The sequence below is a fragment of the Bombina bombina genome, chromosome 1, assembly GCF_027579735.1.
Source record: "Bombina bombina isolate aBomBom1 chromosome 1, aBomBom1.pri, whole genome shotgun sequence".
Lineage (NCBI taxonomy): Eukaryota > Metazoa > Chordata > Amphibia > Anura > Bombinatoridae > Bombina > Bombina bombina.
Genome location: NC_069499.1, coordinates 1206125835 through 1206146077, shown reverse-complemented (window position 1 = coordinate 1206146077; position 20243 = coordinate 1206125835). Strand labels below are relative to the sequence as shown.

Genomic DNA, 20243 nt, shown 5'->3' with positions numbered 1-20243 from the left:
TTCTACATCATCTCCTTTTGAGTCTATACCAGTTATGCCCGCGCAGGCGACCCCTAGTACTTCTAGCGCGCCAATGCTTGTTACTATGCAGTAATTGACGGCAGTAATGGATAACTCCATAGCTAATATTTTATCCAAAATGCCAGCATTTCAGAGAAAGCACGATTGCTCTGTTTTAAACACTGTAGAGCAGGAGGGCGCTGATGATAATTTTTCTGTCATACCCTCACACCAATCTGAAGTGGCAGTGAGGGAGGGTTTGTCAGATGGGGAAATTTCTGATACAGGAAGAATTTCTCAGCAGGCAGAACCTGATGTTGTGACATTTAAATTTAAATTAGAGCATCTCCGCGCATTACTTAAGGAGGTGCTATCTACTCTGGATGATTGTGACAATCTGGTCAACCCAGAAAAATTGTGCAAGATGGACAGTTCCTTGAGGTCCCGGTGCACCCTGATGCTTTTCCAATACCTAAACGGGTGGCGGACATAGTGAATAAGGAGTGGGAGAAGCCAGGCATACCTTTTGTCCCTCCTCCTATATTTAAGAAATTGTTCCCTATGGTCGACCCCAGGAAGGACACATGGCAAACAGTCCCTAAGGTCGAGGGGGAGTTTTCTACTCTAGCCAAGCGCACGACCATTCCTATTGAGGACAATTGTGCTTTCAAAGATCCTATGGATAAAAAATTGGAGGGTTTGCTTAAAAAGATTTTTGTACAGCAAGGTTACCTCCTTCAACCTATTTCGTGCATTATTCCTGTCACTACAGCGGCGTGGTTCTGGTTTGAGGAACTGGAAAAGTCGCTCAGTAGGGAGACTCCGTATGAGGAAGTCATGGACAGAATTTACGCACTTAAGTTAGCTAATTCCTTTATTTTAGACGCCGCTTTGCAGTTAGCGGCAAAAAATTCAGGGTTTACAATTGTGGCGTGCAGAGCGCTCTGGCTAAAGTCTTGGTCGGCGGATGTATCTTCCAAGACAAAATTGCTTAATACCCCTTTCAAAGGTAAGACCCCTTTTGGGCCAGAATTGAAAGAGATTATTTCAGTCATCACTGGGGGAAAGGGCCATGCCCTCCCACAAGATAAACCTTTCAAGGCTAAGAATAAGTCCAATTTTCGTTCCTTTCGCAATTTCAGGAACGGACCGGCTTCCAACTCGGCAGCCTCTAGACAAGAGGGTAACGCTTCCCAGACTAAACCAGCTTGGAAATCAATGCAAGGCTGGAACAAGGGTAAACAGGCCAAGAAACCTGCTGCTGCTACCAAGACAGCATGAAGAGGTAGCCCCCGATCCGGAACCGGATCTAGTAGGGGGCAGACTCTCTCTCTTTGCTCAGGCTTGGGCAAGAGATGTTCAGGATCCCTGGGCACTAGAAATAGTCTCTCAGGGTTATCTTCTAGAATTCAAGGAACTACCCCCAAGGGGAAGGTCCCACATGTCTCACTTATCTTCAAACCAAGTAAAGAGACAGGCATTCTTGCATTGTGTAGAAGACCTGTTAAAGATGGGAGTGATACTCCCAGTTCCAACTGTGGAACAAGGTCAGGGGTTTTACTCAAAACTGTTTGTAGTTCCCAAAAAAAGAGGGAACTTTCAGACCAATTCTGGATTTACAAAATTCTAAACAAATTTCTCAGAGTGCCATCGTTCAAAATGGAAACTATTCGAACGATTTTACCTACAATCCAGGAGGGTCAATTTATGACTACCGTGGATCTAAAGGATGCGTATCTGCATATTCCTATCCACAAAGATCATCATCAGTTCCTAAGGTTTGCCTTTCTGGACAAACATTACCTATTGTGGCTCTCCCATTCGGACTAGCCACTGCTCCAAGGATTTTCACAAAAGTGCTCGGGTCCCTTCTAGCGGTTCTAAGACCCAGGGGCATTGCAGTGGCACCTTACTTGGACGACATCCTAATTCAAGCGTCGTCTCTTTCAAAGACAAAGGCTCACACAGACATTGTTCTAGCCTTTCTCAGATCTCACGGGTGGTAGGTGAACATAGAAAAAAGTTCCCTGTCTCCGTCAACAAGAGTCCCTTTCTTGGGAACAATAATAGATTCTTTAGAAATGAAGATTTTCCTGACAGATGTCAGAGAGTCAAAGCTTCTAAATGCTTGTCAAGTTCTTCACTCTGTTCTACGGCCTTCCATAGCTCAGTGCATGGAAGTAGTAGGGTTGATGGTTGCAGCAATGGACATAGTTCCTTTTGCGCGAATTCATCTAAGACCATTACAACTGTGCATGCTGAAACAGTGGAATGGGGACTATACAGACTTGTCTCCAGTGATTCAAGTAGATCAGAAGACCAGAGACTCACTGCGTTGGTGGCTGACTCAGGATCACCTGTCCCAGGGAATGAGCTTCCGCAGACCAGAGTGGGTCATTGTCACGACCGACGCCAGTCTATTAGGCTGGGGCGCGGTCTGGGATTCCCTGAAAGCTCAGGGTCTATGGTCTCGGGAAGAGTCTCTTCTCCCGATAAACATCCTGGAACTGAGAGCGATATTCAATGCTCTTCGGGCTTGGCCTCAACTAGCAAAGGCCAGATTCATAAGATTCCAATCAGACAACATGACGACTGTTGCTTACTTCAACCATCAGGGGGGAACAAGGAGTTCCCTGGTGATGAGAGAGGTGACCAAGATCATCAAATGGGCGGAGGATAACTCCTACCACCTGTCTGCGATCCACATCCCAGGAGTGGAAAACTGGGAGGCGGATTATCTGAGTCGTCAGACCTTTCATCCGGGGGAGTGGGAACTCCACCCGGAGGTGTTTGCCCAGTTGACCCAATTATGGGGCATTCCAGACATGGATCTGATGGCGTCTCGTCAGAACTTCAAGGTTCCTTGCTACGGGTCCAGATCCAGGGATCCCAAGGCGACTCTAGTGGATGCATTAGTGGCGCCTTGGACTTTCAACCTAGCTTATGCGTTTCCACCGTTCCTTCTCATTCCCAGGCTGGTAGCCAGGATCAAACAGGAGAAGGCCTCGGTGATTTTGATAGCTCCTGCGTGGCCACGCAGGACTTGGTATGCAGACCTGGTGAATATGTCATCGGCTCCACCATGGAAGCTACCTTTGAGACAGGATCTTCTAGTACAAGGTCCATTCGAACATCCAAATCTAGTTTCTCTCCAGCTGACTGCTTGGAAATTGAACGCTTGATTTTGTCTAAGCGTGGGTTTTCGGATTCTGTGATAGATACTCTGGTACAAGCCAGAAAACCTGTGACTAGAAAGATTACCATAAAATATGGAAAAGATATATCTGTTGGTGTGAATCCAAGGGATTCTCATGGAGTAAGATTAAAATTCCTAGGATCCTTTCCTTTCTCCAAGAAGGTTTGGATAAGGGATTATCAGCGAGTTCTCTAAAAGGACAGATTTCTGCTTTATCTGTCTTGTTACTCAAACGACTGGCAGCTGTGCCAGATGTTCAAGCTTTTGTTCAGGCTTTGGTCAGGATAAAGCCTGTTTACAGACCCTTGACTCCTCCCTGGAGTCTAAATTTGGTTCTTTCAGTTCTTCAAGGGGTTCCGTTTGAACCCTTACATTCCATAGATATCAAGTTGTTATCTTGGAAAGTTCTGTTTTTGGTTGCTATTCTTCTGCTAGAAGAGTTTCTGAATTATCTGCTCTGCAGTGTAATCCGCCCTATCTGGTGTTCCATTCAGATAAGGTTGTTTTGCGTACTAAACCTGGTTTCCTTCCAAAGGTTGTTTCCAACAAGAATATTAACCAGGAAATAGTTGTGCCTTCTTTGTGTCCGAATCCAGTTTTCAAAGAAGGAACGCTTGTTACACAATTTAGATGTAGTCCGTGCTTTAAGGTTCTATTTAGAAGCAACAAAGGATTTCAGACAAACGTCTTCTCTGTTTGTAGTTTATTCTGGCAAGAGGAGAGGTAAAAAAAAAGCTACTGCTACCTCTCTTTCCTTTTGGCTGAAAAGCATCATACGATTGGCTTACGAGACTGCCGGACGGCAGCCTCCTGAACGAATCACAGCTCACTCTACTAGGGCTGTGGCTTCCACATGGGCCTTCAAGAACGAGGCTTCTGTTGATCAGATATGTAAGGCAGCGACCTGGTCTTCTCTGCACACTTTGTCCAAATTCTACAAATTTGATACTTTTGCTTCTTCGGAGGCTATTTTTGGGAGAAAGGTTTTGCAAGCCGTGGTGCCTTCTGTTTAGGTAACCTGATTTGCTCCCTCCCTTCATCCGTGTCCTAAAGCTTTGGTATTGGTTCCCACAAGTAATGGATGACACCGTGGACCGGACACACCAATGTTGGAGAAAACAGAATTTATGCTTACCTGATAAATTACTTTCTCCAACGGTGTGTCCGGTCCACGGCCCGCCCTGGTTTTTTTAATCAGGTTTGAAGAATTTCTTTCTCTATACACTACAGTCACCACGGCACACTATAGTTTCTCCTTTTCTTCTCCTAACCGTCGGTCGAATGACTGGGGGGGCGGAGCCTGGGAGGGACTATATGGACAGCTCTTGCTGTGTGCTCTCCTTGCCTTTCCCTGTGGGGGAGGAGAATATCCCACAAGTAATGGATGACACCGTGGACCGGACACACCGTTGGAGAAAGTAATTTATCAGGTAAGCATAAATTCTGTTTTTTCTTTTAACCTATTGATTTCCCTACAGCTGCAACACACTGTGTAGCCATCCCCTATACAGTGTAACTATAATTATCATAATGATTTAGAGATCTCTTCTTACAATGCACATTAACATTATAAACAACAGCATAGCAAAATCTCAATATATATATATATATATATATATATATATATATATATATATATATTTTTTTTTTTATTTTATTTTTTAAATGTACAATTGACTTTCCTGGCTTTTGTATTTTTGTACAAAAATATAAACCCTATAATTTACATAAATGTACTGCTTATGGGCTTTCTCGCTTGTTGGCTAACAGAAATCTTACCAATTAAATCCTTGGGTAAATGGGGAGATTACATGTAGCCATAATGTGCTCATTTTATTTATTTATTTTTCTTTTGGGGGGTGAAGTTAGCTAATGAAGGCTGACATTTTTAAAAAATAATGCAGACAGGATTAACTTTTTACCAAAGGAAGCAGGCACATGGAATAAAAACAAACAACTATTTGTGGTCTTGTTTAAAAAAGTTCTATGTTTTATAGGTAGATACGTTTGGACTGGCTTCTAGATTTTGAACATTTGTCAAGCACTGTGTTAGAGCGACCATATATCCTACACTGCTGCTGTTAAAAGCTATGTTACTACTATCACCTAATTATCCAGCAGCTGCTTTTGGCCATATGTTAAATGTAAAGTGTTTGTTTGTTATACTTGAAGTTTGAGGGATACCAAAACCATAGTAGCCCAGAATGTACTGTCATAGCGCAGAGCCTTGAGAAGCTGACAGAGCCAGGAAGGGAGTTTCACAACAAGAGCAGGATGAGAGAGGGTGAGAGATATGAACAGGATTTTTGTTCATAATAAGTAAATGCTATTTGCAATATACTTTAGGTTTAATTATGACAAGATGCATATTCCCTCTGTTACATCCCTGTATCAGTGATGTGCAGTCACTAGAGGCAGGTGAGGCAGTGCTTCACCTCTCATATGGGCAAATATATATATATTTTTATTGGCTTTAAAAAAAAAAAAAAAAAATGTATTTTTTTTCCACAGCTACATGTTGTGCAATGGAGAGGCACAAGCAGGTCTGCCCACCATTACACAACATGCTGCGCCATCTACTGGATGAAAGTGGTTAAGATCATTGCATGGCCCATTAACTGCTTATTTGAGGCAGTCCTATTTGGGCTGAACCAATCCAGTGAGAAGCATTAGTAAGTGGAACTTAGGGTTGGGGCTGGATGTTAAATCATATAAAACAAAACAAAAAAAAAACAACTTTCATATATTTTGTTGCTGTCCTCTGAACCTGCTAGCATTGCTAAAGTGAAAAAGAGAGTTCTGTTCTTCCCCTCTAAGTGCAGTGGAATGTGCCACTGTCACTTCCTGAATCCTTACAGAGCAGGAAGAGAGAGGCACAGAGAGCAGTGTTTCACCCACATCTTATTAAAGTAAGATTTTACTGAAAAGGATTCTGTTAGTGAAAATGATCATTTAATGAATGTGGTTTAGTGTTTTTTTACTCTTTTACAGCAAAGGATCGTTTTTGTATTTTGTTTACTCAAACTTTACACCCACTAACTTAGCAGCTTACCTCTTTACTTCACACTAAATTATAGACTCATTTTCTGAACTCTCTGAATATCTGCTGTTTTATTACTTAAAATGCAGTGGTCCCTCTCCCCCCCCCCCCCCTTGTTTGTGTGTGTGTGTGTGTGTCTCTCTCTCTCTCTATCTATCTCTCTCCTTATGTGTTGTTCCCCCCCATGGTCTCTCTCTCTGTCTCTCTTCCTCCCCCTCTGACTCTCTCATCCCTTATGTGTCTCTCTAACCCTCTGTGTGTGATTGTGTCTTTCTCTATTTCTCTCTCTCTCTAACCCTCTGTGTGTGATTGTGTCTTTCTCTATTTCTCTCTCTCTCTAACCCTCTGTGTGTGATTGTGTCTTTCTCTATTTCTCTCTCTCTCTAACCCTCTGTGTGTGATTGTGTCTTTCTCTATTTCTCTCTCTCTCTAACCCTCTGTGTGTGATTGTGTCTCTCTTTCTCTCTCTCTAACCTTCTGTGTGTGATTGTGTCTCTCTTTCTCTAACCCTCTGTATGTGATTGTGTCTCTCTTTCTCTAACCCTCTGTATGCGATTGTGTCTCTCTTTCTCTCTAACCCTCTGTGTGTGATTGTGTCTCTCTCTCTATTTCTCTCCTACTAACCCTCTGTGTGTGATTGTGTCTCTCTCTCTTTCTCTCTCTCTAGCCCTCTGTGTGCGATTGTGTCTCTCTCTCTCTCTCTCTCTCTAACCCTCTGTGTGTGATTGTGTCTCTCTTTCTCTCTCTCTCTCTAACCCTCTGTGTGTGATTGTGTCTCTCTCTCTCTAACCCTCTGTGTGTGATTGTGTCTCTCTTTCTCTCTCTCTCTCTAACCCTCTGTGTGTGATTGCATGTCTCTCTCTCTTTCTCTCTAACCCTCTGTGTGTGATTGTGTCTCTCTCTCTCTTTCTCTCTCTCTAACCCTCTGTGTGTGATTGTGTCTCTCTCTCTCTCTTTCTCTCTAACCCTCTGTGTGTGATTGTGTCTCTCTCTCTTTCTCTCTAACCCTCTGTGTGTGATTGTGTCTCTCTCTCTCTCTTTCTCTCTCTCTAACCCTCTGTGTGTGATTGTGTCTCTCTCTCTCTCTTTCTCTCTCTCTAACCCTCTGTGTGTGATTGTCTCTCTCTTTCTCTCTCTCTAACCCTCTGTGTGTGATTGTCTCTCTCTTTCTCTCTCTAACCCTCTGTGTGTGATTGTCTCTCTCTTTCTCTCTCTAACCCTCTGTGTGTGATTGTCTCTCTCTTTCTCTCTCTAACCCTCTGTGTGTGATTGTGTCTCTCTCTCTCTTACTCTCTAACCCTCTGTGTCTCTCCCCCCCGTCTCTCCCTTTCCCCCCCCCGAGTGCTTTTCTGTTTTTCTGTCTACCTTTTATTTATTTTATTAATAAATTGGTAGTGCCATCTGATGGTGTGGCTTTATTTAAAGGGGTGGGGTCAAGCGCCCCACCATCTTTAAATTTCACCAGCCGCCACTGGATCAAGACATTTTTATATTTACTGAATAATGAAAGAATCTATAAGCATAATTTGCAGCATTAAAGTAAAAACTATGTTTAAAACATATTTTAATGGGCCTGGATTTCTAGATCTCATAATCAGAGCAAGCATTGTGTTATCTGGCAAGAGTTTCTGTTACAATCCTTTTAGACTAAAATCAGATGTTTACTAAGTTGACTAGTTTTCCAAGACACCATTTAAAAAGGGACATGAAACCCATATGCAAATTTAAATAACTTTCCAATTTACATCTAATATCTAATTTTCTTCATTCTTTTGATATCCTTTGTTGAAAATCATATCTAAATATGCTCAGTAGCTGCTGATTGGTGGCTGCACATAGATACCTCATGTGATTGGCTCACCCATGTGCATTGCTATTTCTTCAACAAAGGATATCTAAAGAATAAAGGCATATCCTAGCTACTGCCTCACCAGCCTCTGACGTCACTGCTGTATATTATATTAAATTGCATGGGGGTGATTATCCCAGGCGTTTGCCAGCTTTCCCCAGATGCCTCTGTATCCTGATCAGATGTGTGCTAGCTATACCTAGGTTCCTCTGTACACTGAGCTAATGTTTCCCAGCTATATTCAAGTGTTTCTGCATAATGCTCTAAGCTAATAGCTATAATTTTGTATGATATAATTATATAATAGGATTTTATTTTAAATGTATTTAATTCTTGGGTGGTATAGATAGTACCCCTTTCTGACTAATTTGTCACTTTCAACAATTTTAATGAGTTAAACAGATATGTTTTTAATGTATATAAGAGCAAAAGTTAAACTGAATTTCTCCATATTTCCTGCTAAAATATTTTGTGTGTTAGGACAAATAGATTGGGCTACTACTTTAGTCCATTGGACAAGTAGATTAAAAAAAGAAAATCCACAGTGCTAATTTGTGGGTGCTAACTGCCTCCTTTAATGCCCAAAGCAAACAAAATATCCATGATCCCACTTCCGGTGTCAGCTGATCTTTAAAAGTATCCAAGATGGCAGAAATACGCACATTTTTGCTTTGCCCACATTATCTCTCCTGAGAGCCAGAGCATCTCTGCTGCAAACAGCAAGTTCCCTCTGCTGCCTGTGCGCCCACAAACACTGGGGCTAATAGAGCGACATCATCATGTAACCACGCTACGAAACTGAGGTAAGCGGGAACGGACTGAGAGCTGGTGGAACACGGTGTTGGGAGAGCGTATGGAGATTATCTGCCCCGTTTGCCTGGAGTGGAGTCAGCTGAGCAGCTCAGAAGTCTCGGTCTGCCTGTTGTAGCACGACTGTGTGCTTTCAGAAATGTGAGTGGCTTTTTATTTATCATCATTCTTTTACCACTGATGATAGTGCACCAGAGGGGTCTCTGTTTGTTATCTCTTATAGGAGTATTCTTCATCTTTACCTGACGGTTTATCAAGAGAGCAGTCAGAATGTGTGTTTTTGAGCCTCAATCTGATTTCCTTGGGACTCTTTATTATTGCATTTGTGCTGCTTATAATATATAGATTTGTTTAGGTTTATTCCCTTTGTTGGTACAAGTGCGTGTAGCGCCCCCTATTTTAGTATCTGATTAACTATTTGGGTAACATTTGCTTTAATTGTATTTTGTTTGTGCTGTATATACTAAGGTGAGGGGATTCTTTTGAGCTTTTATTAGTTCAAAGAGTAACAGGTGTCCAACTCTGTTCAAAATAGGGTCACACTCCCATCTGTGTTTCATGTGGCATTAAATGGGGTCTTAATAAGCCCCCCCTTTATCAAAAACCTTCCTGCTGCCTAGTTTTAGTCAGTGATCACCTACAAATAGAGAGGCATGTGGTGCTCGGGTAAGCCAAGAGTTGCAAAGTAAATTCTACAACTACCAGGGCATGGGGGTGGGATAGCTCTTCATAATGTGCACCTGTATAAAAATGCCACTATGCTATCTTTGTCTGACTTTACCAGGGGCTAGGTAGAGAGGCTGGAGCAAGCTTCCCTACTGGCATACTTGTAGCTAGAAAATCTGGTGTGGACCACAGAGCATTCCAGGGTTCTTTCAGAGATCTCAAACTATACGGTCAGGGTGTATCGAGAAATGGTACTGTCTTCTGAATAGTTACCAAGTTGCCTCTTGGGCCTACTTTATTGCCTCCAAGATTCTCATCAACATGCCTGGGAAGAGGCTGACATTAGAAAGGTGAGAGCTCTTTACAAATTAAAGTCTTTAATGTCACTCTCCTCCATTCGGGAACACTTCCACCTACCTAAAAATTGCACTTTAAAACTCTTAGACTTAGATCTGTTAAGCCTTGGGGCAACCATGAGAAGGCACTGGCATCAGGGGCCCTGTGGATCTCTGGGGCCCCAACCACCAGAAGTGGTGTTCTCTCTGTGTGCCTATTTGAGAAATTGAAAACAATTTAAATGGTGGCAGTTAGCAGATATGTGTGTGTGCTACTTAGTGTGGGTTCTGTGACTCATAAATATTGTTTCATGTTGTGCATTATCAATTGTGGATGATGCAGGGCCTGCCTACTGCCTTTCACTTTAGTGCTGCCTCTCTGACCTGGGTCCTGCACCCATCCACATTTCTGTGAGCATGCTCAGTGCCGGGTCCAACCCAGCATTACACCAAAATGAGCGGAAGCAGAGGAACCGGCAACAAGCAACAGTCCTGGAGTAAACTCTCAAAGCAGTATCAAAAAGGAAAAATTATTAAACACCACAATAGCTGCTGCTTATACAGTTGTATTTGTTAATATATATTACTGCATTTGTTATATTTTACACTATTTAATAGCCTTATTCAATGCCACAGCTGCCCGCAGGACTTTGTTTTGCACAGCTATCCCTCTTGTGGGTGTTGATCCTTTTTTACACTGATATTACCTCTGACAAAGGCCTCTTAAATAAGTTTGTGATAACCTTGCCACAAATGGTGGGCAACCCTCACATCTCTTGTCAGACGTCTGCCTAATGTGGCTGTAATTTGTAATTCTGGCTTTCTATTCTGTAAATTATACAATATATTCAAACCATCAAAAAAAAAAAATTTTTTTTTTTTCCATCAAAAAAATGATTCAGTCTTTCTGCAGTAGATAGGCAGCTAAATAGAGTTACATAGAGGTGAAGAGATATAGTTTTTGTTCCTAATTAAAAAAACTCAGTGAGCATTAGCAAAAATGATGTGTTTGATGTGATGGGTACAGTGTGTGGTGTAATACGTGTAGTGTGTGATCTGATGTGGTATTGTGCGTGTGTGGTATGATGTGGTATTGTGTGGTAGATGTGGTTTGGTACTGGTGTACTGTATGCAGTTTGTGCTATTGTGTGTGGTGTGATATTGTTTGTGCAGTAAGTGGTGTGGAACTGTGTGTTGTGTGGTATTGGGTGTGCAGTTTGTGGCATTATGTGTGGTCTGGTATTGTGTTACGGTATTGTGTGTGTGTGTGGTATTAGGGGAAGAGGGTCTCCAACCATCAATTTAGTAAGGGGCCCCATAATTTCTAGTGGTGGCCCCCACTATGAGACTTGTGGTTTGGGATGCACACTTGAAGGTGGATGCACAACTTTACAAACCACTATATGGCATCCTTTTAGAAGTCTACGTACCAACATAAATGAGAGCGGGATCTTCAAGAGGAAATCAAATCAACCCTAGAGACTGGGAATGTGGTTTACATTACACGAAATTGGTGGTCCAATGTGTGGCTGTCATAGAACTATACATTAAAATCTTATATCAATGGCACTGGGTCATCTTAAAATTGCCTATACCTATAGGTTTAGTCCATCATTATCTTAGGTGTTTTCCATTGCTCACCAGATATTTATGTATCTGTTTATGGGAATGAAGTTGGCCCTACATCTAATTAAGGAAGTAAGGTAGTACCAGAGTGGTCTCAGATCCTGGAGATTGTAAAAATTAAAAAAAAAAAATGGAAGCATGTGACTCAAACAGGGGTCTTATTCCCATCTAAGTAAATGAGAAGAAATGACAATGGTTCAACAGTCACCACCCCTTCTAAGGAAATTCTCCGGTGCCCAGGCAATTGCAGTTTCTCATAGTGAGAAAGTCACAAAACAAAGAAGCTAAAGTACAAAAAAGATAAAAATGTAAAAGAAAAGAACCGGGTAATTAATAGAATTGTTGTTTTTCCATTTAAATATATTCATTTCAGATATCTGGTTTGCCATTTTCCCTAAGTGGCTACATAGGAGTGAACTATATGGTGCTACAGCACATATGTAGATATGAGTGTAAGCTACTGTAGGAGTTGGGTGAAAGCTACAATGTTAGACTAACATTTATCAGTGGAAAACTAAAACTTGGAACTGGTGCTTATGACAGTATAATAACCTAGGCGTTAGAGGCTATATTTATTGATATGCTCTGCAAAGTATAATGCTACAGTGATTTTAAGTGAGTTTGTAACCATGTTTTTAAATGTAAATAAAAGTTGAGTTTAAATACTAATAACACTATATTATTTAAGAACTACGAGTACTACACAATGTATCCTTTATAGTCAACTGATTAAAATGACAGAAACTAAAGAAAGGCTTAAAGGGCCGTTATAGCAAAAAAAATTGCATGCTCTAATTCGTAAGAGTGTAATTTTATTGACAATGTAGAACTGATTGTCTAACCCCTGCAAAGGGATTAAACATACAGTAGAAATACTGCTAGAGGCTCACAGTGCACTGCTGGTCCCCAGCAGAAAACACCACTGATCCAATCAGCAGCACTAGTTGCACATCTCGACATAGTCGTGTGACTAGCACTCCTGAGTGGATCAGCAGCGAGTTACGCTCGGAAACAGCAGTGCACTGAGTCCCTATAAGTATTTCTACTGTGTGTTTAAGCTATTTGCAGGTAACAGACACACATTGTTGCAGGGTCGAAAGTCTTAAAATAACATGCTCCAACACATTAGAGAATGTCATTTTTTAATAATAATGGCGCCTTAAAGCAACATTGACCATAGTGATTCCTAATAATCATATAACAACCCCTAAAAAGGAAATAAAGTTCTGAAGTTATGTCAGTGCAAAGCTCCATAAAGAAAAAAAGTGCAGACAAATCTTTAACACCACAAAGAAAATTGAATGGATTCACAAGAGGATTTAGAATATGAAAAGAAAAAAAAAAATCAGAGAATAAAACAGTTCTAATGTGATGCAGAAGCTTTAAAATTAAAGCACACAAAAGAATCAACATGGCAGATTTTAATCAGAAAAAGGTTCAACTGAGCAGTATTCAAGGTAACACATTAGTGAGCAATACAAATTAAAACAAACTACAAAAATTAATTTAAACGAGCACTGATGTATGCATTAAATACATCAGTTACACAATGTCACCAAAGTAACAGAACCTGTAAGAACTTGCTCTTCTATGTCCTAAAGGAACAAATCATGAAATGAAGGCTATTTACTACTTATTTCTTTGTAGTATTTTTTTTAAAATAGAAAGAAAAGGAGATGTTTACGTAAAATGTTATCATTTTAAGTAGGCTGTCAGGGTATGCAGAGATTCCACAATGCAATAAGCATACAATAAAGTACCAAATTAGAAAATAATGTAAAATGACTGCCAATTAGATTTAATTAGCACAATAAAAAAGAAAATACATACATCTCTGGGAGGAGGAGAAGTGAATGACTGGTCTGTCCTGCATTGGATCGCTAGCCTAACATCATCTGCATCAATATTGTTCTTCTTCGCATGACTTGAGTAGATCTTTGCATCTTCAAGTATTGTTGTCACATATCCTAAAAACCACAAGTTATATTTCGAAGGGAATAATACAGAGACCTTCAAGAAATAAATATACCTTAAACAGACATAAAATTATGAAGAAAAAAAATATATATAAAAAAATAAATGGACATTGAATTAGAAATGTGTCTGTAGAGAGGTGGCAGGGATGGGCTTTGTAGTTTAAAGACTGACCTATATATATGCACCCCACAAGCATAAGAATAAAAGCACAGAAAAAGCCACTGGAAAACACATCAAAAGGTCCTGTTACACATGCAATTAGGAAAAAATACTTGGATGTCCTTTTAAAACAAAAGCCTTGGAAGGTTCTGTGAGAGATGGGGAAAGGATGAAGATGAATGCTGGTGTGTAATAAAGGGTTTCTTGCTAGTGCAGAAAAATAATCCACAAGATAAAATGCTAAAACAAAATTATGTTTGCTCACAAGCTTGGTGGACTGGTGTGTTTTTAAAAAGAGACTTATAACTGTAGTGGGACTTCCCTTTATTAAGACCTCATACCTTGTGACTGGTAAAGACCACCTTCTGAACAACATTGGTTTTATCTCCCTTTATAACCCTTTCACAAATGCTGGCATAATCTGTGATACATTCAGAGTATTCATACTAACAATATAAGTTCTGTACATGCATAAACCTAGTGGATATGAGCGTAAAGTACAAGGCATTATGGATAGCGTCATATTTTACAAAAGGACCTTAAAGGGACAGTCAAGTCCAAAAAAAAAAAAACTTTCATGTTTCAAATAGGGCATGCAATTTAAAAAAAAAAAAAAACTTTCCAATTTACTTTTATCACCAATTTTGCTTTGTACTCTTGGTATTCTTAGTTGAAAGCTAAACCAAGGAGGTTCCTTGAAGGCCCCCTCTAATCTAAATGCATTTTGATAGTTTTTCACCACTAGAGGGCATTAGTTCACGCGTTTCATATAGATAACATTGAGCTCATGCACGTGAATTTACCATGGAGACATTTCTGATTGGCTAAAATGCAAATCTGTCAAAAGAACTGAAATAAGGGGGCAGTCTGCTGAGCCTTAGATACGAGGTAATTACAGAGGTAAAACGTGTATAATTATAACTGTGTTGGTTATGCAAAACTGGGGAATTGGTAATTTAGGGATTATCTATCTTTTAAAACAACAAAAATTCTGGTGTTGACTGTCCCTTTAATAATTTAGTTCAACATCATCCTCCCTAACATCCTTCTAAATAAATAACACATGAATGCCTAATATGGCTTTTGTCAACATGATCCATTTTTATTGTTTTAAAAGATAGATAATCCCTTAATTACCAATTCCTCAGTTTTGCATAACCAACACAGTTATAATTATACACGTTTTACCTCTGTAATTACCTTGTATCTAAGCCTCAGCAGACTGCCCCCTTATTTCAGTTCTTTTGACAGACTTGCATTTTAGCCAATCAGTCTGCATGGTAAATTCACGTGAATGAGCTCAATGTTATCTATATGAAACACGTGAACTAATGCCCTCTAGTGGTGAAAAACTATCAAAATGCATTTAGAGGAGGCCTTCAAGGTCTAAGAAATTAGCATATGAACCTCCTAGGTTTAGCTTTAAACTAAGAATACCAAGAGAACAAAGCAAAATTGGTGATAAAAGTAAATTGGAAAGTTGTTTAAAATTGCATGCCCTATTTAAAACATAAGTTTTTTTTGGACTTGCCTGTCCCTTTAAGCATTAACCTATTGTTTTACTCACTTACTATATGTGAATTCCAGCATCTGGTTGATAACTCTGGGCTCATATTCTGTTATTCCCATGTCTTTTAGAATTTGGGCCATAACCTGCAGATAATAAAGAAAGAAAAAAAGAGAAAATTAAAGCTTGTCTACAATATTTCATGACAGCATTCACAAGTTAAATGGATGACAAGAAGCTGGATACATCTACTCTAAAACAACAACACCTACAATCCTTAGTCTTGCAGGGTCGAGATGGACAATAGTCCTGTACTTACCACATTTTTACATGCTCTAATTTGTTAAGAGTACTTAATGCAGAGAACTGCTGGTCCAGAGTAGAAACTGCAGCTGCATGGTTTAAAGGGACACTGAACCCAATTTTTTTCTTTCATGATTTAGATAGAGCATGCAATTTAAAGCAACTTTCTAATTTACTCCACTTATCAATTTTTCTTCATTCTCTTGCTATATTTATTTGAAAAGCTAGAAAGTAAGTTTAGAAGCCGGCCCATTTTTGGTTCACAACCTGGGTTGTCCTTGCTGATTGGACAGTATCATTAAATAAGTGCTGTCCAGGGTCCTAAACCAAAAATTGGCAGGCTCCTTAGCTTAGATGCCTTCTTTTTCAAATAAAGATAGCTAGGATGGCTTTATAAAGGTGTGTGGGAAAACTATATTATTTCCTAATAGATAGTAAAGGCTGTGGCTTGAAACATATGAAGCAGGGACTGTCACTGTAACATTTTGACAGGGGGAGACAAGCCTCTAAAAGAACAAAAATTAAAAAAAAAAAAAAAAAAAGTTTTGTTTATTCACTACAATATCACTTATAGGTGATCGAAAGCCACACATTTTTTTAGGATTTAGATGGATCATACAATTTTAAACAACTATCCAAATTAAAAAATTTTTTAATGGATATTAAAACAGGTCTTGACAAATGAAATGTCAGGGCACCTCAAAAATTGGGCCTTACACCTGGATTTGTGGGCCTCATTTTGCTGCTAGCATATTACCTTGGCAGCAATGTGGACATAAGCACTTAGCTGAGAATTCAAATACATAATGCCAGAGGCTACTGAGAGTCAAGTCAAAATTTAAAACTTTAATTATTCAGATAGAGCATGCAATTTTAAGCAACTTTCTAATTTACTCCTATTATTAATTTTTCTTTGTTCTCTTGGTATCTTTATTTGAAAAATCAGGAATGTAAGCATAGGAGCCAGCCAGAAATACCGCTCGGACTTCCAGTGCACTGCTGGTCCCGAGCAGAAAACGCCTCGATTCAGATGGGCAACTAGAGCTGCTGATTGCAATGGAGTTAAACACACAGTGCTGCAGGGTCACTAGTCTTAAAATTACATGATCTAATGGATGAGCATTTCATTTTTCAATTACAAAGGCCCTTTAACCCTTTCAGTGCTAATGACGGCTCTGAGCCCTCAAAGAGTTTCTCACTCAAGTGCTAATGATGGCTCAGAGCCGTCGCTAGCACTCTCCCACCTTGAGGGAGATCTGAGGGCTCCTACCCCGGCAATCGGGCCTGTATAGTGACAAGCATCACCGGGGGTTCACGTTATGCGCAGTGACGTCACGCGCAATGACGTGATGACGTCACCGCGCAACTTTATTTAAAAATGTTAAGAATAGGAAAAGGGGGCATGCTGCTTAGAAGTCTGTATTATCAGGCATCTAAGCAGCTTCAGACCCCCAAGACCCACCGTTGAAAAGGCAATCGCCTAACCTTTCCAACAGTGTAATTCTTGGGGATCTGAAAGAAAAGAAAAAAAAAAAAAAACTTTAACCCCTTGAGTAGTAACGACAGTTCTGAGCCGTCGCAGAGTTTCCCACTCTGGTGCCAACGACGGCTCAGAGCCTTCGCTAGCACTCTCCCACCTTGAGGGAGATCTGGGGGCTCCCACCAGTTACAAAAGTGTATGCTAATAGATCGAATATGCATAATATATGTGATTAAACCTTAAAGAGACATTATACACTAGATTTTTCTTTGGATAAATGCTTTGTAGATGATCCATTGATATAGCTTTTTGTTAAAATAAAATGTAAAGTTTTGCTTATTTTTAAATAATATTGCGCTGATTTTCAGACTCCTAACCAAGTCCCAAAGTTTTAGGAGAATACTGATGTATACCTACTTCAGCTTACTCCTGTTTGTGTAAAGTCTTTTCATATGCAGAGGAAGTGTCTGCTTTTTTTTTGCTAATTAACCACTTTCAGTGGGTGTTCCAGCTAAACTTTTCAACAGTACTAAACTGGGAGCTTCTAAGTAAGTTTTTAAACGAATTTTTAGATCAGTATCTTTGCATATTCTTTATAGTAGTGTCTATTACATGCAGTTATATGAAAATTGGTGTATACTGTCCCTTTAAAAGGGATATGAAAACCCACTTTTTTTTTTCTTTCATGGTTCAAATAGAGCATGCAATTTTAAGCAACTTTCTAATTTACTCCTATTATCAATTTTTCTTTGTTCTCTTGGTATCTTTAAAATTAGGAATTTAAGCTTAGGAGCCAGCCCATTTTTGGTTCAGGACATGGGTAGCGCTTATCGATTGGTGGCTAAATGTAAAATTGCATGCTCTATCACAGTGATGGCGAACCTTGGCACTCCAGAGGTTTCAAAACTACATTTCCAATGATGCTTGACTGCACTTCATAGTGCCTAAGCATCATGGGAAATTTAGTTCTGAAACATCTGGAGTGCCAAGGTTCGCCATCACGAAAAAAAAAATCTGGGTTTCACATCCCGTTAAATATTTTCTTATAATACTGTATCCCACCAGAAGGTACCCATTTATTATGTATTTCTTTGTAGTTACTACAGATTTACTAAACATGAATATGTTTCCTGCCCCTCAATAGGTTTTCTGTAAACTTTACTAAGTAATTACTCTGAGTTTTAGTAATCCCAATTCAATTACTTTTCTTACTAACTATAAATCTGTATTTTAAAGGGCAGAAAATGCCCAGTGACAGGCGGGTGACACTCTCCTAATTGTGTTCCAGCTGTGTTCTGTTTAGTTGCTACAATGATCCTAATCTCCAGAGCAGGACAATTACCTAAGTGTTTAACCACTTAGGTAATATAACTGTTACAAACTCAAATTACAGCATGCAATTTTGCTTTGGAACATCCTGTTAAAGGGACACTCAAGTCAAAATTAAACTTTTATTATTCGGATAGAGCAGGCAATTTTAAACAACTTCCCAATTTGCTTCTATGAACATATGTGCACAGTCTTGTTAATTTTACACTTATTGAGTCTCTAGCTCCTACTGAGAATGTGCAAGACTTCACAGAATATACGTATATGCATTTGTGATTGGTTGATCGCTGTCACATGATATAGAGGGAGTGGAAATTGACATAACTTTTGAATTTGTTTGTTTTTACTACTAATTTGAAGTTAAGACCAAGTGCTATTGCGCTGTCTTTTTTATCATGCATTTGTTGATTATGCAAATATACTGTATTTACTGGTACAGTAAAGTAAGTAAGGGACAGTAAAGTAAAAAATAATCAGATTGGATAGAGCATGAAATTTTAAGCAACTTTCTAATTTACTCCTATTATCAAGGAATATGATGCATAGGAGCCAGACCATTTTTGGTTGAGAATCTGGGTTAGGCTTGCTTATTGGTGGGTAAATGTAAGCCTCCAATAAGCATGCACTGTCCATGGTGCTGAACCTAAAATGGGCTGGCTGCTAAGATTCACATTCCTGCTTTTAAAATAAAGATAGCAAGAGATCGAAGAAAAATTGATAATAGGAGTAAATTAGAAAGTTGCTTAAAATGTCATGCTCTATCTGAATCATGAAAGAAAGAAAAAAAATGGGTTCAGTGTCCCTTTAACATTTAATTCGACTTTACTGTCCACATATGAGTAAACTATATTACAGTTATACATTTTACAACTGGTTTTAACAAGACATATTTTCGTTACATTATATCTAGATTTTTTACTACTTTTTGTAAAGTTTGCAACTGGAATATAATCTATACTTGTATGTATACGTATCTGAATTACCTATTACTTATTGGATTGCTAACGAGGTTTCTTTCAGATAACAGACGACATCTCTATAGTATGAATCCGTTAAGAACTCATAGTAAATGTTACATAAGGAAATGTCTAGCTTCCAATGAGAAGATACTAGATGTAAATCATGATGAGTGTTAAAGCCACATTCATATAAATGTAGTTGGGTTGTTTAACTAAGACATTTCCGAAAACCTTGTTTTATTGTTAGGAAATGGCAAATGCGAGTTGTATAATAAGCATTAAACCTTGACGTATACTGCCTGTGACGTGAAAGCAGACATATAGCATTGCACACGGTGCAATAATAGGCAGGAAACCGAAACGTACGTGATCTGAAGTGTGTAATATCCCTACTGTAACCAGGGAATTCATATCTCTGCTTACGTTTCTGCTAACTCTATATTATTTACAGACATCTGATACCTATTAAGACGAACATTCCACGAGCTCTGGATGCATTTTTAAAGATGTTTTGTTCAAACAGAACAAGTGACAAAACAGAACAAGGCAGCACTTCATGAAGCAGCAATCTAAATTCGTTTGGGCATGCTCGTGCATAAATATCTCAGATTGTCGTGCAGAGCTGGTGCCAGCTACTAATGGCGCTCAGATTCTTTCTGGTATTGGTTGGTACCTGAGCATCCTTTGGAGCACTCTTAGGCGACGCCATCTTAGCCTGCTCCATAGCGCCCAGTGACATCTAGAAGTATTTCCGGTTCCTGACTGTTACAGCGCCCAATAAAAGTATATAACAGGTTTACGAAGCGCTCGAATTTCGCCATGTTGTGTGTGGCGTTGTGTTTTTGTTTGAGTGATGCGTCTGTTTCTAATACCACCTTTATGTTCAACAGTCGTCTATGCTTCTAATTTTAATATAATTAGATATACGGATTACTGGTTAACTATATTTTAAGCTAATAACCGTGCATTGGTTTCACTGTTTGCTGCTTTTGAATGTAGAGTACGGT

The 20243-nt window shown here is 39.5% G+C and overlaps 1 protein-coding gene across 4 annotated transcripts in view; it reads right to left on the bottom strand.

The window, feature by feature from the left end:
• The window catches only part of LOC128647410 (transcription initiation factor TFIID subunit 9), a 119148-nt gene extending 99167 nt beyond the window's left edge, over positions 1–19981 (bottom strand). The window contains exons 1-3 of one of the 4 annotated variants that reach the window (XM_053700202.1): positions 19910–19981; positions 15226–15311; positions 13353–13489 (exon numbers count right to left, since the gene is read on the bottom strand). In XM_053700202.1, coding sequence (XP_053556177.1) covers positions 13353–13489; positions 15226–15271 — 183 coding nt within the window. In that variant the 5' untranslated portion in view covers positions 15272–15311; positions 19910–19981. Of the gene's footprint in view, positions 1–13352; positions 13490–15225; positions 15312–19698; positions 19875–19909 lie in introns of those variants that run through there. The other 3 variants (XM_053700198.1, XM_053700205.1, XM_053700200.1) reach the window with 3 other exon arrangements.
• Positions 19982–20243: the final 262 nt, after the last annotated feature.